The sequence below is a fragment of the Xenopus laevis genome, chromosome 1L, assembly GCF_017654675.1.
Source record: "Xenopus laevis strain J_2021 chromosome 1L, Xenopus_laevis_v10.1, whole genome shotgun sequence".
Taxonomy (NCBI): domain Eukaryota; kingdom Metazoa; phylum Chordata; class Amphibia; order Anura; family Pipidae; genus Xenopus; species Xenopus laevis.
Window position 1 is genome coordinate 196325274 of NC_054371.1, and position 17341 is coordinate 196342614.

Genomic DNA, 17341 nt, shown 5'->3' on the forward strand with positions numbered 1-17341 from the left:
TGCAGAAGTTGGATGTCGGATAATCATTGACAGTTAGATCCAATATATCTTATAGGGGCCTAGAAAATGTATTAGAGCTGTATTGTTTTTTTAGCCATTATTCCACAAGGAGCCCAATGTAGTGAGTTAACTGACCAAGTTTTGAGCTAATTTTTTATGATTTAAACTTTGCATGCTGAGATAGGCATCCTTGTGTTTCAATTATGAAATCTGTGATACTCACTGGTGATATTCGCTAGTACGTCAAACTTTTTTTAGGGGTCTTTTCATGTAGCAGCCATATGTTTGTTATGAGCTGAACCCTCATCTACTTGGGGCTCTGCAGGACTTAGCCACTGGGTTCAGGTACTTCCCTTATGACTATCAGTCTGTGAAGTACAAAAGGTTAGCAGTAAAGTCCAGTAAAGCAGTAAAATTTCAGACAGAAATTAATTCAGACAGATTCAGTCAGTAGCTAAAGGTCCAGGCCACAATAAAAGCATTATGATTTTGGGTGCCTTCTTTAAAGTTGCTCCCCAGCATGTTTCAGGTTAGAAATGTAGCAGCTTAAATCAATGTACTTAAGAGAAAAAAAAAGAATTGTTGCAAATATACACATATATGGGGCCATTACTATTGCTCTGGATGCAAGAAAAACAGGTAGAAAGTACTGGACTCTCTTCTTGTGCCTTGCAGTCATTGGAACTTCCTAATGTACACGCTAGGCAGAGATGGACCTGTCCTGAAAACAGAGCTGCTAAGTGCAAGTGATGGCTGATATAGAACAAGGTGCTGCACCTTGTTCCTCAACCTGTAGAGCAATATGCAAAGTGCACACACCATTAGTTACCAGTTGAAAAGCCATCACATTTTATCTCATCCTCTAGACCAGTGATCCATATCAGTAGCTCATGTGCAACATGTTGCTCTCCAACCCCTTGGATGTTGCTCCCAGTAACCACAAAGCAGGTGACTTTTTTCCAATTTTTGGCTTAAAGGCAAGTTTTGATGCATGAAAACCAAGTGCACTGCCAAACAGAACCTCCTGTAGGCTGCCCGTCCACACAGGGACTACCAAATGGGCAAACACAGCACTTCATTAGCACCACCAGAAACATATTTATGCTTTTGTGGCTCCCTAACACTTTTTACTTCTGAATGTGGCTGATGGGTCGAAAAAAAGTTTGGTAGAGCCAACCTATTGTTCTCTAAAGGGAACTATAAAAATGCTGCATTGTGGATAAAAAAAAGGGCAACCTACACCTGCATTTGCTCTTTGCACACTGTGGCCAAACATGAACCCTTTGAAATCACAATACATTGTCACATGCTGCAATGTAATATTGTTAGTCAATTATTACATTTGTAGATTCAATTCAAGTTTAATTCTGCATACCACTTTTTTTTAAAAGGCCTATTAGAAGGAGACTAGTGTTGAGCAAATCTGTCCAGTTTGACTTCTCCAGAAAAAAGACTAAGGAGAAATCTGTGAAACATGCATTGAAGTCAAATGGCATGTTTTTGCCTGTGTCAACAGATGCAACCTGTGAAATGTGAAACAGAAGGCAGGAGAAATACAGTGGCACTGAGCACAACTATATGGAAGGGCAAGGAGTGCATGTTGATGCAAGTACTCATAGTAAATGGGATTTTTTGCACGTTGAACAGTGGCCACTTTAGCAGTCCCTGTATTGTATTGCAGCCATTAATGACCCTTAATAAAAGGCTAAAGAAGTAAGACACCAGGAGAAAGATAAGGAAGCCAGGATACAGGGTGAAAGCTAAGGGAATGTGGCATATCAAATAAAAATAAATAGTAGAAAAGAAAATCAGTCTAAAGTTAGAAAATGCAAAACAAATGATAATGTATTGGTAAAAAAAAAATAACTTTAAGGGAAAATGAAGAAACAGGAAAACAGAAGGGATACTTTATATGATGAAAAAACAATCCTGAAATGGAAATGATAGTTAAAGAAAAAGTCACATTGACAAAGAAACTGAAGAAGGGGGAAGGAAAAAGACTGATGCATATGTAAATTAAGCTCATAGTGCTATATTTTTGTATTATCTGGGAATCAGTTTTGGTGACAAGACTCAAAAGCAAATTTGAGATTTAACTTTGGTAATTTTCAAAAGTGAATTAATTATGTAGTTTTTTACATATACAGTCATTTTTAGATAGTAGGTTTAATATTTCTCTTTTCCGTTAAGTCTGTTATCTACTTGTGTGTTACTTGTGTTGGTTTATATTCAAAATGACAGCAAATAAGAAGCAATGCATTGTGAACCATGTTTGATTGCATTTCTAATCTATTGTTCCAGCTGTATTGTTATGTTGCTGCTTTAGAATTGAGTAACATCGTTTACAGTAGAATTTAGAATGGATGGGAGAGATTCTGAAAGATAAATCAATTTTGTAAATGTCATGGATTTATCCAGCGAGTTCCCAAACTGCAGTTCTTCTTGCCCTTAAGCTTACATACCATGCACGTCTCATTTTCAATTTATTAAGCTTTTTTGTCACAGTTTATCTGTCAGAAGAGTTGGAGGGTATAATAGCGAACTCAAATTATGTTCAAAACAATATTTCATGCTGTTGGGCAAGCTGTTTGTGGTTATAGCTGTATATTCTTTGTAATGTTTTCTTGGTAGGTGATTAAAATCATTTTCCAATTTTCTTTTCACATATTAAATAGCATCTTCTTCTCAAATCGCATGTTCTTCAGTGCATTGCAGAGATTATTAGTCCTGCCCTAACAGCTTGAAATCTAGATCCCTGCACATTCAAACAAGCCACTAGGTTTAGTTATACCAGGAGCCGGTATGTTTTTAATGTGAGGGTGGAACCTGGAGTACCCAGAGGAAACTCATTTATACACAAGAAGGATGTACAAATTCTATGCAGATAGTGGTTGGCAGCAAATTCAGATCCCCAGCATGGAAGGACAGCAATGCTAACCATTGTTATTGGATTGTCCTTTGCAGTTATTGAATTATTTGCTACCCAGCATTTAAAATGCTAACTTTTTTGCCTATGCCCAATAACACAGAGAGAAAGTCTCGTTCTTTTTGAATTATCTTCCACAGATGGAAAATAATTATTTTTTGTTTTGGCCTACTCCTCTCTCTCAGTTCAGTTCATGGTTACTAGGGTCAGTGACCCTAGTAAAGTTTACATTCTAAGGCAGTGATCCCCAACCAGTAGCTCGCGAGCAACATGTTGCTCTCCAACCCCTTGGATGTTGCTCTCTGTGTCCTCAAAGCAGAAGCTTATTTTTGAATTCCAGGCTTGGAAGCAAGTTTTAATTGCATAAAAACTAAGTATAGTACCAAGTAGATCCTCTTGTAGGCTGCCAGTCCACATAGGGGCTACCAAAGAGCCAATCACAGCCCTTATTTGGCACCCCAAGGGACTATTTTATGCTTGTGTTGCTCTCCAACTCTTTTTACATTTGAATGTGGCTCACGGGTAAAAAAAGGTTGGGGACCCCTGTTCTAAGGTTTATATCCTATTCACAAACAGTAGGTTAAGTTTTTTCAGATGCCAATTAATCTGCCTGAATCATTATTTTGGGAACATGGGAGAAAACCCAAGCCGACACAGGCACATGCAAACCCCTTGCAGATAGTATAGTCTGGGGCAATCCTGCCTATTTTGCCGTCCGAGGCAGCCTTCGTTTTTGCCGCCCCCTGCCTCCCCACGTCACTCACCTTCAGTGCCAGACGGGGGTCGGGGGGGTCCACGTCTCTAGTGCAGAGAGAGCAATTGCGCTCTTTGCACTAGAAGAGCTGAATTTACAGGTTGAAAACCGGAAATTTGGCTCTTAGTTACCAGAAGCGGCATTTTTGCTGCCCCTGGCAACCAGGGGGCGCTGCCGCCTGAGGCGAGTGCCTCAACTCGCCTCATTGGCAGACCACCCCTGAGTATAGTGGTTTTTCTAACATGTACATACCAGAAATTAATTTAATCTTCAAATACCTGCATAATCTGCATAATTTCAGGGGTTTTCCTTCTAGCAGTATTACTTTATGGCTGCATTTTGCTTGAAGTGCAAGATCCCTAAAGTGCTTAAATATGGGAGGTGATTTGAAGGTCAGAGATCTGCAACAAGTATTTGTAAATGCAAGACAGAGCCCAAAGTGCAAAAAAACAGGCTCAATCCACTATGTGTTTTGCACTTTGTACACTTGACAACGACCCCCATATACCTGCAAAGATTTTGACATGAGATGCCTGTTCATAGCCCCCTTCTGCTCATGAGCTGCCTAATGGACAATGTACAAGACAGCACAGCATGTCATACTTAGCACCCACTACCTGTATCTCCAGAACTGTTCAGTTTAATGACCATTTTGTGCCCATACATTTCCACGTACAGATTACCCTTTTTATGTTAGGCTCTCTTGTCACTACTCATAAATACCTCAAGTCAACCCAGAACACCTAAAATCCAAGGTGTTAGTTACTTGATAGTGTGAAATTATTGTATGGTAATTCATGTGTAAAAGTCTTATGTTATTTATCTGTGATCAGCTTCAAAACCATTACTGTATAATTTAAAAGTCATTGAACTGGATACTAAACATACCCATTAGTTTTAGGGCAATATTAATCTTCTTGACACTATTCACAAATGAAAGCACAAAAATGCGTTGAAAGCATGCTATTTAATCTAACTATTCATTATTATTGACTGAACATTACTGATGCCCCATAAAGTTATTTAAAGACATGTTTTTTATTGATTGACAGACTCACAATACTGTAAATTTTCATGGTGAAACAACTTTTATATTACATGCAAATTATTATCAAGTGAAGTATCAAATTGAAGTCAGTTTTATCAGGTTTCTGTGAATAAAAATGAAAGTGTTTGCATATATCTATAATTTGAGAAGAAAAAATCCTCAAGATTACGTAGCAAGTTTACTTAGATTTTTTCTATCTCAATATATATATATATATATATATATATATATATATATATATATATATATATATATATATATATATATATATATATATATATATACAGTCATATGAAAAAGTTTGGGAACCTTTCTTAATTCTTTGGAGTTTTGTTTATTATTGGCTGAGCTTTCAAAGTAGCAACTTCCTTTTAATATATAACATGCCTTATGGAAACAGTAGTATTTCAGCAGTGACATAAAGTTTATTGGATTAACAGAAAACATGCAATATGCATCAACAAAACAAAATTAGGTGCATACATTTGGGCACCCCAACAGAGATATGACTTTAATACTTAGTTGAGCCTCCTTTTGCAAATGTAACAGCCTCTAGACACCTCCTATAGCCTTTGATGAGTGTCTGGATTCTGGATGGTGATATTTTTGACCATTCGTCCATACAAAATCTCTTCAGTTCAGTTAAATTTGATGGCTGCCGAGCATGGGCAGTCTGCTTCAAATCATCCCATAGATTTTCCATGATATTCAAGTTGAGGGACTGTGACAGCCATTCCAGAATATTGTACTTCTCCCTCTGCATAAATGTCTTTGTAGTTTTCCAAGTGTGTGTCATTGTTTTGTTGGAATATTCAACCCCTATGTAACTTCAACGTTGTGACTTGAACATTATCCTGAAGAATTTGTTAATATTGGGTTGAATTCATCTGACCCTCGACTTTAACAAGGGGCCCAGTCCCTGAACTAGCCCCACAGCCCCTGGGAAATGAACATTCCACTTATATCTTTTTTGTTGAAAGTGGAGTAAATTAGTATAACATATATATATATATATATATATATATATATATATATATATATATATATATATATATATATATATATATATATATATATATATATATATATATATATGGAAGGAATCCTTCTTGAACAAAGGTTAGTCAATTTAGGACTGTTTACACCATAAAACAGGATAGTTTTATACAAATATACAAGGGCACCATGTAATAAACTCTCTGATGCTCTATTCACCAGTAGAATCTTCCAGTAGATGCAAGAGAAGTTGTCTATTTCTTTTCCTGAACTGCTTGCACTGGCAGATTCATTAAATATCAATAGATATGAATAGATTTAAAGCCTTTTTAGAATGTGAGAAAAAGAGGCCTTGATCTGAAATTATTTTGAATTCAAATTTTCTGAACACAGAACACAGATTTCAAGATTTATCAATTGAACAAAAGATTGGATTGAAAACATTTTCATATAAAGTCTGGCAAACTTTTATAAAAATCAATTGGAAGTGTATTTTCAACATTTAAGCTTTTATTTTTCAAGTTATTCTAAACAATTGAATATATGAATAAAACAGTAATTTTCTTGGACGTGCAAACTTTGTTTCAAGTCTTTTGGGATAAATGTATGTTTGTACAAAGAAGTTACTCAAAGTGCCTTCATTTAAGAATATACTGTAATAACTGAACTGAACTTTCTAATTTAGTTTAGTTTGATTGACATATTATTTTTGTTTCTTTTCAGGGCCCTGCCATCCAAACCCTTGTCATAATGGTGGAATATGTGAGATCAGTGAAGCTTATCGAGGAGATACCTTCATTGGATATGTTTGTAAATGTTCCCATGGTTTCAATGGAATTCACTGCCAACATAGTAAGATTTATAAATTATATATATTTATATACTACTTTACTAAAGTGCTTGTAAATGCATGACCAATCCTTGGAAAATAGAGAGTTTGCAGATAGTGTTGACATACATCTTGCTGCATCTTCCTGACAGCCTGAAATTAAACAGAATGTAGTGCATTGGTGCTTGAAGTAAGTTTCTAAGGAACAAGTATAGATACAAGTACCTTTGTGGATAGTGTTAATGCACAATTAGTTTACCGCTTGGCAATTCATAACTGAGCCCCGAAGTCAATTCTTTTCTGTCAAGAATCATGATATTGTCCACCAAAAAGATAGGACAATTGATATGTTTACACTGGAAATCTGCCTACATAAACATGCACACCATCATCATCATTTATTTATATATAGCGCTGTCAAGATACGCAGTGCTTTACCATGCACTTACCACCCTACATTCACGTGCGCACAGATATCTTGATAATCTAACTGATTCATTTCTATATCCCACCAGTTCATTCATATCTCCCACCATTGCCAACTGAAAAAGAAGGGCTTTTGTGGTGACACCATTGATCTAACATGGCAATGTACATTCAAAGCAGCCATTGCCATACCCAGCCATGCCTAACCATTCCCCCAGTCAACTTTACACTACACATGCCTTTCAGTAAGTTTTCAAATATTTTCCGGTCCGGAGTGTCCCACTTAATTCTTTTAAATCAAGCAGCTTTAAGCCTAAAGTATGAGGCAGTTGTCTGGACATTGTGTTGAGTTGAGGCCTTTTTAGTTCCCTGTTTTTGCCATTTGTAAGATCTCCTATGGTGCTTCTTTTTTGTAGAATATTTTGACATCTGAAAGGTATTTGTTCTTAAAGGAAAACAATACCCCCAAAATGAATACTTGAGCAACTTATTTTTTAAAATGGCAATTTTCTATTTATGATTACCCAATGGCACATACTACTAGAAAAGTTTATTATTATGAAAATGGTTTGTTTACATGAAGCAGGGTTTTACATATGAGCTGTAATGCAATATCTTTTTAAAAAGACCTACATTGTTTGGGGGGTATAGTTTTCCTTTACGCAACAAGCTATTTTCGTGGCACCTAGGAGGCAAAACATGCTTTGGTTGTCGGCCCCTAACTACAAACAGTTGGAGAAAACTCTTGTTTTTTATGCATTTGTGGTACAGTGATGGGTTAACCTGTTTGTCCCTTTCATTTGCAAAGTATGTACATCACTAACTTTGTCAATTTTGCTATGTCGCTGGTTTAAAATGGTTTAAAAGAAAATGTTGACCTTGTCATGAAGTTTTACATTTGCAAAATGCATCACTCATCCTCTGATGCCAAATTAGATGTACAATATGTAGACTTTAAGGGATGCAAGAAATGCCCTTGAAATCCTCATTGCAGTTTCATTTGTAAGAATCTGAAATTTGATTTTTTTTTTCTTGTTCTCATGGCTCTAAATATTTCATGTTACCATCTGTGGACCATTTTACTGTATTCTCTGTTATCAGAATAAAAAAAAAAAACAAGTATACTGACTTGACAATGCTAATTATTTAAGATTCATCAAGCAAGAAGCCAAAGTGTAAAATATTGTTACAGTTTGCCTCCGGGTTTATATTCCCTGCAGCAGCGATACTCTAGCAAAAGGAGACAGACAAATGTATTCATTGCCAGTCACACTATGCTAAGTAACAAGCACATATACTTTGAGATCTGTCTATCTGGGAAATGCTGAAAACCAAGAATATTGCACATTTGAGATAAGGCTAGTAGATCTTCTGATAAATTGAAGGAATTTATTTTACATGCAATCAAGTTACAATCAGTGCTGTGCTCATAATTGCATTTTTATATGTCCCCAATTTATCAGATGAACTTCTGACCTTATTGTGAGAGGGTCATTTGTGCTGCTATAACATTTCTTTCCTGACATGTTTTTCATTTTGATTCTAATGCTGAACACAGAGGGCACTGGAGGTCTTCATGCAACCAGATTTTTCCATTAGGAGCAATCCTTTTTATTTGCATTGGGATTTTGATTGCTCTGAACAGTAGCTCACACTATTTCCACATGCTGATTGTCAGCTGGTTTGATTGAAAATCAACCATCTTCTAACAACATCGGTGTGATTCTAGAATAATATATTTTAGTGTCTGTTGAAACGATGAGTAAAATAGTAATTACAAGTATAGGAAAACTGACTTTTTATAGACTAATGGTAAAACAATATATTTGGTCCTGCACCTATAGAAATAAGTTCTGAAGGGCATCAATGACTTTGTACAAACATTTTATTTTTGTTTAAAATAGAGTTATCTAACCCATGGCTATATCTGTTATATTTCTGTACACAGGATGAAACTTGAAGTTTGCTACTGCTAAAGCAGTTTTAAATGATATTGGGAAACCATGTCCATGATCCATTATAGCTTTATTTTTATCCAACCTGAACACTACCAACACAGACATTTTTTTTTAAGGTTACTATTCCATAAATGTTCCAAGGACTACCCATTACCCTCCAGTCATTACTTTCCTATAGTCTCAGCTATTACGGTTGCTGTTTGTCATCATTCTTAGTAAAGGAACATGATTAATAGTTTCCATTCTTCAAGACTGCTCTGTAACCTATGGAGAAGAAAGGTAAACATTGATGTACTATGTTGAGGCATTGATCGCTCATGGGGAAAGCACGTTCTCTATCTGATAACATTTTCCTTTTATCCTAAAATAAAAACATACTCTTTATAAAGCATGTGGTTCCTTACACCTGAAATTTTCTTACAAAAGACCTTTGCAAAAATATTCATGCTACGTTTTGGATATATTATTATTATAGGAAATGGTGGAGAACAAACTCACTAACAGCCCACACAAACCCAATTCTTTATCTCTACAACATCAATTACCCTACCTGTCCACAGGAGAGTAAAGGGAACATGCTAAATATTTACAACCTCAATTAGCAACAAGTTGACAGCTTTCCCTGTATTAATGGCATATATATTGGTTTTCAATGCATCCTCTTCCTCTACACACAATCTAGAATTGCAGCAGGAATTGTCACTGCTTTAATGAGATGTGATTTTTTTGTCAAGGAAACTGTGTTGACTTTTGTAATAATTGTGCAATTTGAATGTCAGGTATCTGCACTGAGGTAATGATAAAAGACCAGCAAGGTTTGAAATGCAGAATGTAATGCAGGTTTTTACACAGTCAATATTATAAAGAGTAGAGTATTAAAGGGTATGTAAAAAAAAAATCCTATTTTTACTTTCTTTAATGAAAAATAACTCTATCTCCAATATACTTTAATTAAAAAATGTCTACTGGTTTTATAATAAACCTGACTGTAGGCAGTGAATTTCCCCCTTTGTTTTACTTGCTCTGGCTGCTGCGGATAAGAAACTTCACATGGTCCCTAACTGCTCTGCAGGGAAACTGATCATACTTTCAAACAGCAGGGGGAGCCCCCCACCTTACTTCCCTGACCTTGAGCAACTATGTTTGTTTCCCTATAAAGCAGCTGGCGACTGTGTAAAGATTTGTATCTGCAGACCCAGTACAGTCTATATATTCTGATTATTAATCAGTCTTGCTGTATCGGCTTCTATAGCAGATATTATTTGACTAGTGATGTTTTGATAATTTATGACAATCCCTAAGCTTAACCTCCCAACTAAAGCCCAGACCACACTGAGCATGTATGTAGTCTTGGTCTTGCAAAGATGTTTAACAAAGTTACAAGATGATGAACTCCTTTGGCCAAGTTTGAAAACATAAATATTTTGTTTAATTAGGTTTCTGGTGCAGTAAGTTCATTTTTATGTTTAGTATGCAAAATACAGCATTTCTAGCATTATTCTATTTTAGACTTTAGTTCCCCTTTAATGATATAGGCGATATACATTTAGGCTAATAAACACTGTACTGTATATTATAAAATGGAATATTAAAGGTACAGGCTTTTAGAAAGGGTTTACGAAGGGGCCAAGTACATCATTCATACTTGCTTTATCTATAGCCAGCAATTAAATTGTATATATTATCCACCATATTACCTTTTTGTCACCTATTCTTGCGTGTATCCAGAAGGGGTAGGTGATTTGTACTTTTGTTTAACCCCCACCTTAACTTAAAAGTTTAGTTTCTCTACTGGTTTATTTGTTTTATAGAATTTGTACATATTGGTGCTGCTAGTATTTTCATGTGCCGGTGCAATTTTGGGTAAAAAGACCATATTATTTGTTTAGCTTGACAAAATTAGACATATATATATATAATGTATTTTTTTGTGCCAATATAACAACAATTTTAGTTTTGGAAAATATCTAAAAATTGCTTAACCTCCCCTGTAAATGGGATATGGGCATATCTGCATGTAAAGGACCCCTGATATATATGCAGAGGGAGTTTCTCTTTACAAGCTCACCATAAAATCTGTGGTGTAAACATTAAGAGGCCTATTTATTAAAGGTCGGATTTTAGTTATTTTAGAGGTTTTTGAAACCATGACTAAACTCACTATCTCTAAAACCACGGATTTCATGACATTTGTTAAAAGATCCAAATAAAAAAGTACGAACGGAAAATAAGGCTGAACAAAGCAATAAAAAATATGAATCCCTCTAAAATCTCAAAAAAATTTTTGGATAATTCCTAGCAGAAAAAACGGAAAAACTTCTAAAAATCCAAATTGATTTAAAACGGTCCAATGGGATCATCACAGCTCCCATTGACTGCTATAGGACCTTGGCAACTTTTGCCTGCCAAAGTATTGTATGAATGGTTTTAGTGTTTTTTACCCATAATAAATCTTGAATCTTTAGAGCTTTAAAAAAGAAAATAGGAAAAAAATTATTTTTAGAGATTTGTGGAAAAAAAACTAAATTTGATTGTTTATGGGCCCCATAATCTCTACCTGCTCCAAATAGATGTCAGTTAATTCTCCAACATTTATTAGTTTCCATTTTTTACTTAACTGTAATTAAGATGTTTAATCACTGGCATTGTGTTTTGTTTATAAATGATTAACTCTGTATACCATCTAGAACTTTTGTCATATATACACACATCTCTCCAGTTTCATCATGAGCAATCAGGAGATAAAATACTTTCATGGACTTTACAAGGGAGTTGTAAATCTGATTATTATATTGGCTATATATTAAGTGCAGTTAACTTTACAGCTCATTGGTATGTGATTTCTGGTAGTGAGTTATTTTAATAGTAAATTTTTTTAATATAACCAAATAAATGCCATTGTATGGCATAGCATTCCGTTTACACAATTGATGCACTATCTTTAACCAACAAATTGCACCCTTTTAATTTTTTGTGGGATAAGTCCATCTGACTGAAACTTTCATTACTGTAGAAAGGGAAGGTAAAACAGAACAGAAATGGGATTCCTTTAAAGAAGCTTAATCCTTACTTTAGGTTATTTTATATTTATAGTGATTTGTTTTTTTATTAGTTTTTTAATAAAGACTGGGGGCCTTCATCTAACAATGGAAGTTGAGAAAATTATGTGTAAAGTTTAATTGTTTAGGGGGAAAGGTTTTATAAAACACCAGTAGTTAGTGGGTAAGAGTCACAAGTCTGCGACCCGCCTAGCCATATCTTCGCACTGGAAGAACTCAATGCCGCCGACTCTATCTGAGATAGTTACTAGAATTAATGCAAACAGAACCTTTGAAGCAGGTATTGCAATGCTATCTAACACTATGGATAAGTTCGCTAATATTTGGGCCATATGGGATTTGAGGGATTTCGTTGCCAATGGGTCCCAAGGAATCCACCCCCCTTCTATTAGCTAGGCGTGAGAGGCTTGGTGTGCCGTTCTATACTTTTACTTAGTGAAGGTGATTTAGTACACTAGTACAGTCTGTCCCGGAAACAGAGTACCGGTTCTATTTTGACTTAACGCACTTTTATTCATTCTGACGACCGCTGTGGTGAACTGGGTTTCTCCCCTGGTTTCAGTTATTTGCTTGCCTGTACCTTTATCTGTATCCATTGTATATGCTGCTCTACAGACGTGTAATGTTGCAATGTTTCATGTGACTTTTGTAAAACCAATAAAAATCTAAGTTACAAAAAAAAAAGAGTCACAAGTCTGACTTTATGGAACCCACTGTAATAAACAGGAATCAGAAGGTCCAACTCCCGTAGGCTACATAAGGATCAAAGAATAGGAAAGAAAGGGGAGTAATTATTTTATTTCCCCTAAATAAACATAAATAAAAAAGTACGACAGGCCTTTAGTATGAGAATACGGCATAACACACTTGGGGGCAAATTCATCAAGGGTCGAATTTCGAGGGGTTAAATCCCTCGAAATTCGACTGGGGAATAGAATCGAATAGGTAATTCGGGCGAATTTACGCGCTGGCGAATAGTCGAATTGGCGAATATTCGCCAGGCGAATAGGTGCTCGATCGAATATTCGCTCGAAGGATTTTCATTCGATCGAATGCCTTTTTATTCGATCAAAAACTTGGAAAACAAGCCTATGGGACTTTCCCATAGGCTTTTAAAGCAATTCGGTAGGTTTTAGGTGGCGAAGTAGGCAGTCGAAGTATTTTTAAAAGAGACAGTACTTCGACTATCGAATGGGCGAATAGTCGCATCATTTTTGTGCTCAATCCAGTACTTCGACTATCGAATGGCGAATAGTCGCAGCGTTTTTGCGCTCGATCTATTCGAATCATTCTACTCTGGCGAATTACGCCAATTCGATAGTCAAGGAGCACAAAAATTCGAAGTTTTTTTACTTCGAATCCTTCACTCGAAGTTAGTGAATCGGCCCCTTGATGTAATGACCCAAGGCAGACTTTTATTGAGCAGCTTCTCACATGTTCACAGGGGCAGACTGGAGTCACAATTGACCAGGAACTTATAGTTAGTGAGTTATTCACAGGATCTCCTCTAATCCACACACAGTGTGTCTTTCCTGAAGTCTCCAGGACTCCTCAAATAAGTACTGCTACCTGTTGACGGAGGGCCTCCTCTCCCAATAAACTGTCCCCCAGCCTCTCTGTGGTGTCCAGCATACAGTGGCCCAAGCTTCACCCACGCTGTCTCACTACAGCTCCACTAGGCTGCCTCTGACCTACTCCCAAGAGTTCACTTCCCTAAATGGTGCACAATTGCACTGCGGCTCTACTCTTCATCAGGACTCAGACTATCCTTGCTAGATACCATAATTATATCTCGCTTCTAGAGCAAGCAAATAGCAATCCGCTGCCTGTCTATCTATTGCTAGCAAGGATCAGGTACTCACCTGGTCTGGCTCAGTATTGTCTGTTTCCTGCTGATGATGTTAGGCCAGGGATGAAGTGCATAGCTCCTGCACTTCCTTAAATAGTCTCCTGTAGTTGAATTCCTGTGCAGGCCAGTATTATGGATTGGTAACGTCTGCTAACTTTGAATTGGGGAATCCTGTAGCATTGCTTGCAGATCATATTTTTCACTTCTCTTTACTGTCAGGAAAGTATTCCTAAATATTAAATCAATGAAATAAACTCTTATGTGATTTTTGTTGTTGTGGAATTAGATTGCAATCATTACTGGGACTGAAGCTGATGTGAATTTTTATACGTTTTGTCTAAAACTCTATAGAATACCAGAGCTTTATAGGGAAATATTAACTTCCTTAAAGGGATACTGTCATGGGAAAAAAAATTTCTTCAAAATGAATCAGTTAATAGTGCTGCTCCAGCAGAATTCTGCACTGAAATCCATTTCTCAAAAGAGCAAACAGAATTTTTTATATTCAATTTTGAAATCTGACATGGGGCTAGACATATTGTCAATTTCCCAGCTGCCCCAAGTCATGTGACTTGTGCTCTGATAAACTTCAATCACTCTTTACTGCTGTACTGCAAGTTGGAGTGATATCACCCTCCTCCCTTTCATCAGCAGCAGCCAAACAAAAGAACAATTGGAAGGTAACCAGATAGCAGCTCCCTAACACAAGATAACAGCTGCCTGGTAGATCTAAGAACAACACTCAATAGTAAAAACCCATGTCCCACTGAGACACATTCAGTTACATTGAGAAGGAAAAACAGCAGCCTGCCAGAAAGCATTTCTCTCCTAAAGTGCAGGCACAAGTCACATGACCAGGGGCAGCTGGGAAATTGACAAAATGTCTAGCCCCATGTCAGATTTCAAAATTGAATATAAAAAAGTCTGTTTGCTCTTTTGAGAAATGGATTTCAGTGCAGAATTCTGCTGGAGCAGCACTATTAACAGATTCATTTTGAAAAAAAAAATTTTTCCCATGACAGTTTCCCTTTAACCTTTATAATAGTGTTTTTATTACATGTTAATTTTCATGCCAAACTTTTGAGGACACAACTTAATTCTAGCAGTATGGTTTTGTTTCAAATTCATTTGATCTGATATCAGTGATATACAGTATATATCAAAAAGCTTAAAAAAAAAAGTTAAAAAAAAGTTGTTTGTTTGTTATAGCCCTGCACCAAACAGTAAAACTCCATGATTCTAAATTCTTTGCAGAACAATATACCTGTGCTCATAATTTATAAACAAAAAGGAACTGATACATGTATCATGACTGATTCTGCATTCTGTATTGTCTTACAGTAAATAAAATATGCTTTACAAGTACAATGATGCTCTAATGGTCTGTAAAGTCCAAAGTCAATTTTAATAATGCAACAAGATTTTTGTATAAAACCAATGCTGTGCAGTTTTATATTTTTACTTTAATGATATAGAGACCTTAGTGCAAAAAAAGTACATCTTTTACAACAGCTGAAGTTTCTCTTCCTGTTTATAATATTTCCTTATATGTAAGTAGTACAGTTATAGTAAAGAAAAGACAGTTCACGTCCGATGATGTTGTGACTGTATTATGTGGTTTCATTGGGAAATTAATTTCCTGGTACTCATGGCAATCTCTATTTACGTTCTGGGGGGAAAAAAAGTATTATGGAATGAATCAATGTTATTACCTTGTTTGTTTCTATTAATTGAGTGATTTAGTTAACTATCATATTTTCTCAGTAGAACTCTAAAATCTCTTCATTAAAAGTGAAATATTTGCAGTACGTTCTAGAAGCTTACTTTACCAAAGTTTTAAAGTACCAGCCCTGCTAATGAGCTCCCCATAGCTTGGTAGCTCTGTTGTGCTCATATATCCGTGGGTGGCTTATCCAAAAGAGCATGAAAATTATTGTTTCCCAGAACCATAAACTGTTCACTTCACACAATGCATTTTCTTCTGGAGAAAAGTAATTAATTGTTATATTTGTTTTGGATATTGTCACCTTTTTGAGTGATACCATAGCTTGATAAACTCTCAGCTCTGGGTAATTATGCAACAACACACTATAAGATACAGAACTGGAGCTTTGGCATGGAAGGCAATGGAGGCTATCTTTGTGGCCCCAACCCCATGATCCCACCTCATCATATGGAAGAGTTAGTGGTGGACATAGAACAGGTAGTGACACATGAAGGTTGTGGAGAGGCAAGGAGCTGGTCTAATACATATTTACCATACTGCATGAAGAGTCAAGGAAGAGGGTTTAAGCAGATAATCCCACACATACTTTTCTATTCCACTACCACACCAAGCACAGACAGAGCAAAAGCGGAGGAAGGATTTTAACTAATGACCTGGTAGTAGTTCTGGAGACATCCATTTTGTTTCTAACTTGCCTTTTGACACTTATACAATAAGCTACAGAATATGTATCTCTCTTTGCAACTTGGTTTAAGTTAAGTTTAATATAGTAGAACTAATTGTTAAGTGCTAATTGTTAAGTACTAATTATTATTAAAAATATGATAATTTAATTACCAGCATGCTGTATATCAATCACATGTAGCTACACTGTTTGGTAGTATTGGGAGGTGTGCTGCATGAATCTGTGGATGTCCTTGTTCATCTGGACTGCAGCCTAAAATGAGGCTTAGGTGATATGTGTAAGGTATTGTTGTATTCAGGGAACACCTGTATTATGTAGCTTAGTAGAGGTGGAATATACTGGTTGTGGCACCCTAAGCTGCCTACTGCTTTTTCTCAAGCATTCTGGGAAATAAAATGATGGCTACCCCTAGTCAGATCACTTAGCATTCCATTTGTAAATGAACCTCAGAATGAAAAATGTGCATAAAGAGGTCATTGTTAGCTTTATGACTGACTTATCTAACTTTAAAAACAATGCAGGGTAGAAATACATTGCTGTTTCATCTGATATGAGTTTCAGTCTATTTTCAGTAGCAATGTGCAGTCTTGCTATAGATCACCTTTTTGTGCAAAAAAATAGAAAAAAAAATATATTCCTTCATTGTAATTTCCATTTCAATAGAAAATGACAACATAAACATTATGATTTATGGGAATGCTTTTTTTTTTTTTTTTAAATTGTTCTCTGTAGAAGGAGCATTCTGCCAATGCTTTTCAAACCATTCACAAAGAGAATCTGCCTTAGAGAGATTTATGGAACAGAGCAAGGGTAAGCAGGCAAAGTAGCAAGAGCTAAACTTTATTTCAAGCATACAGTTAAACGCAGCTGAATCACAAAAGTCATTTGTTACCTACACCTGTCAAATGCTTTAAAGTTAATTTTATATATGGGTTTGTGTACAGTAAAGGTTACAGTTATTTGATTCTCTTTTAAAGGTGAACCAGGTCTTATTGATTCTAACCAGCAGCTTCTCTTGTTGACAGGGCAAGCCATCAGGGGGGGACAGGGGGAGAGTTGTAGGGGGCCCCGAGGGTAAGGGGGGC

General features: G+C 36.2%; 1 protein-coding gene across 3 annotated transcripts in view; it reads left to right on the forward strand.

Annotated features, from left to right (window-relative positions):
• Window positions 1-17341, forward strand: part of edil3.L (EGF like repeats and discoidin domains 3 L homeolog) — a 337031-nt gene that overhangs the window by 152729 nt on the left and 166961 nt on the right. For all 3 annotated transcript variants that reach the window (NM_001090936.2, XM_018243508.2, XM_041577683.1), the window contains 1 exon segment: window positions 6448-6576. In NM_001090936.2, the coding sequence (NP_001084405.1) occupies window positions 6448-6576 (129 nt within the window).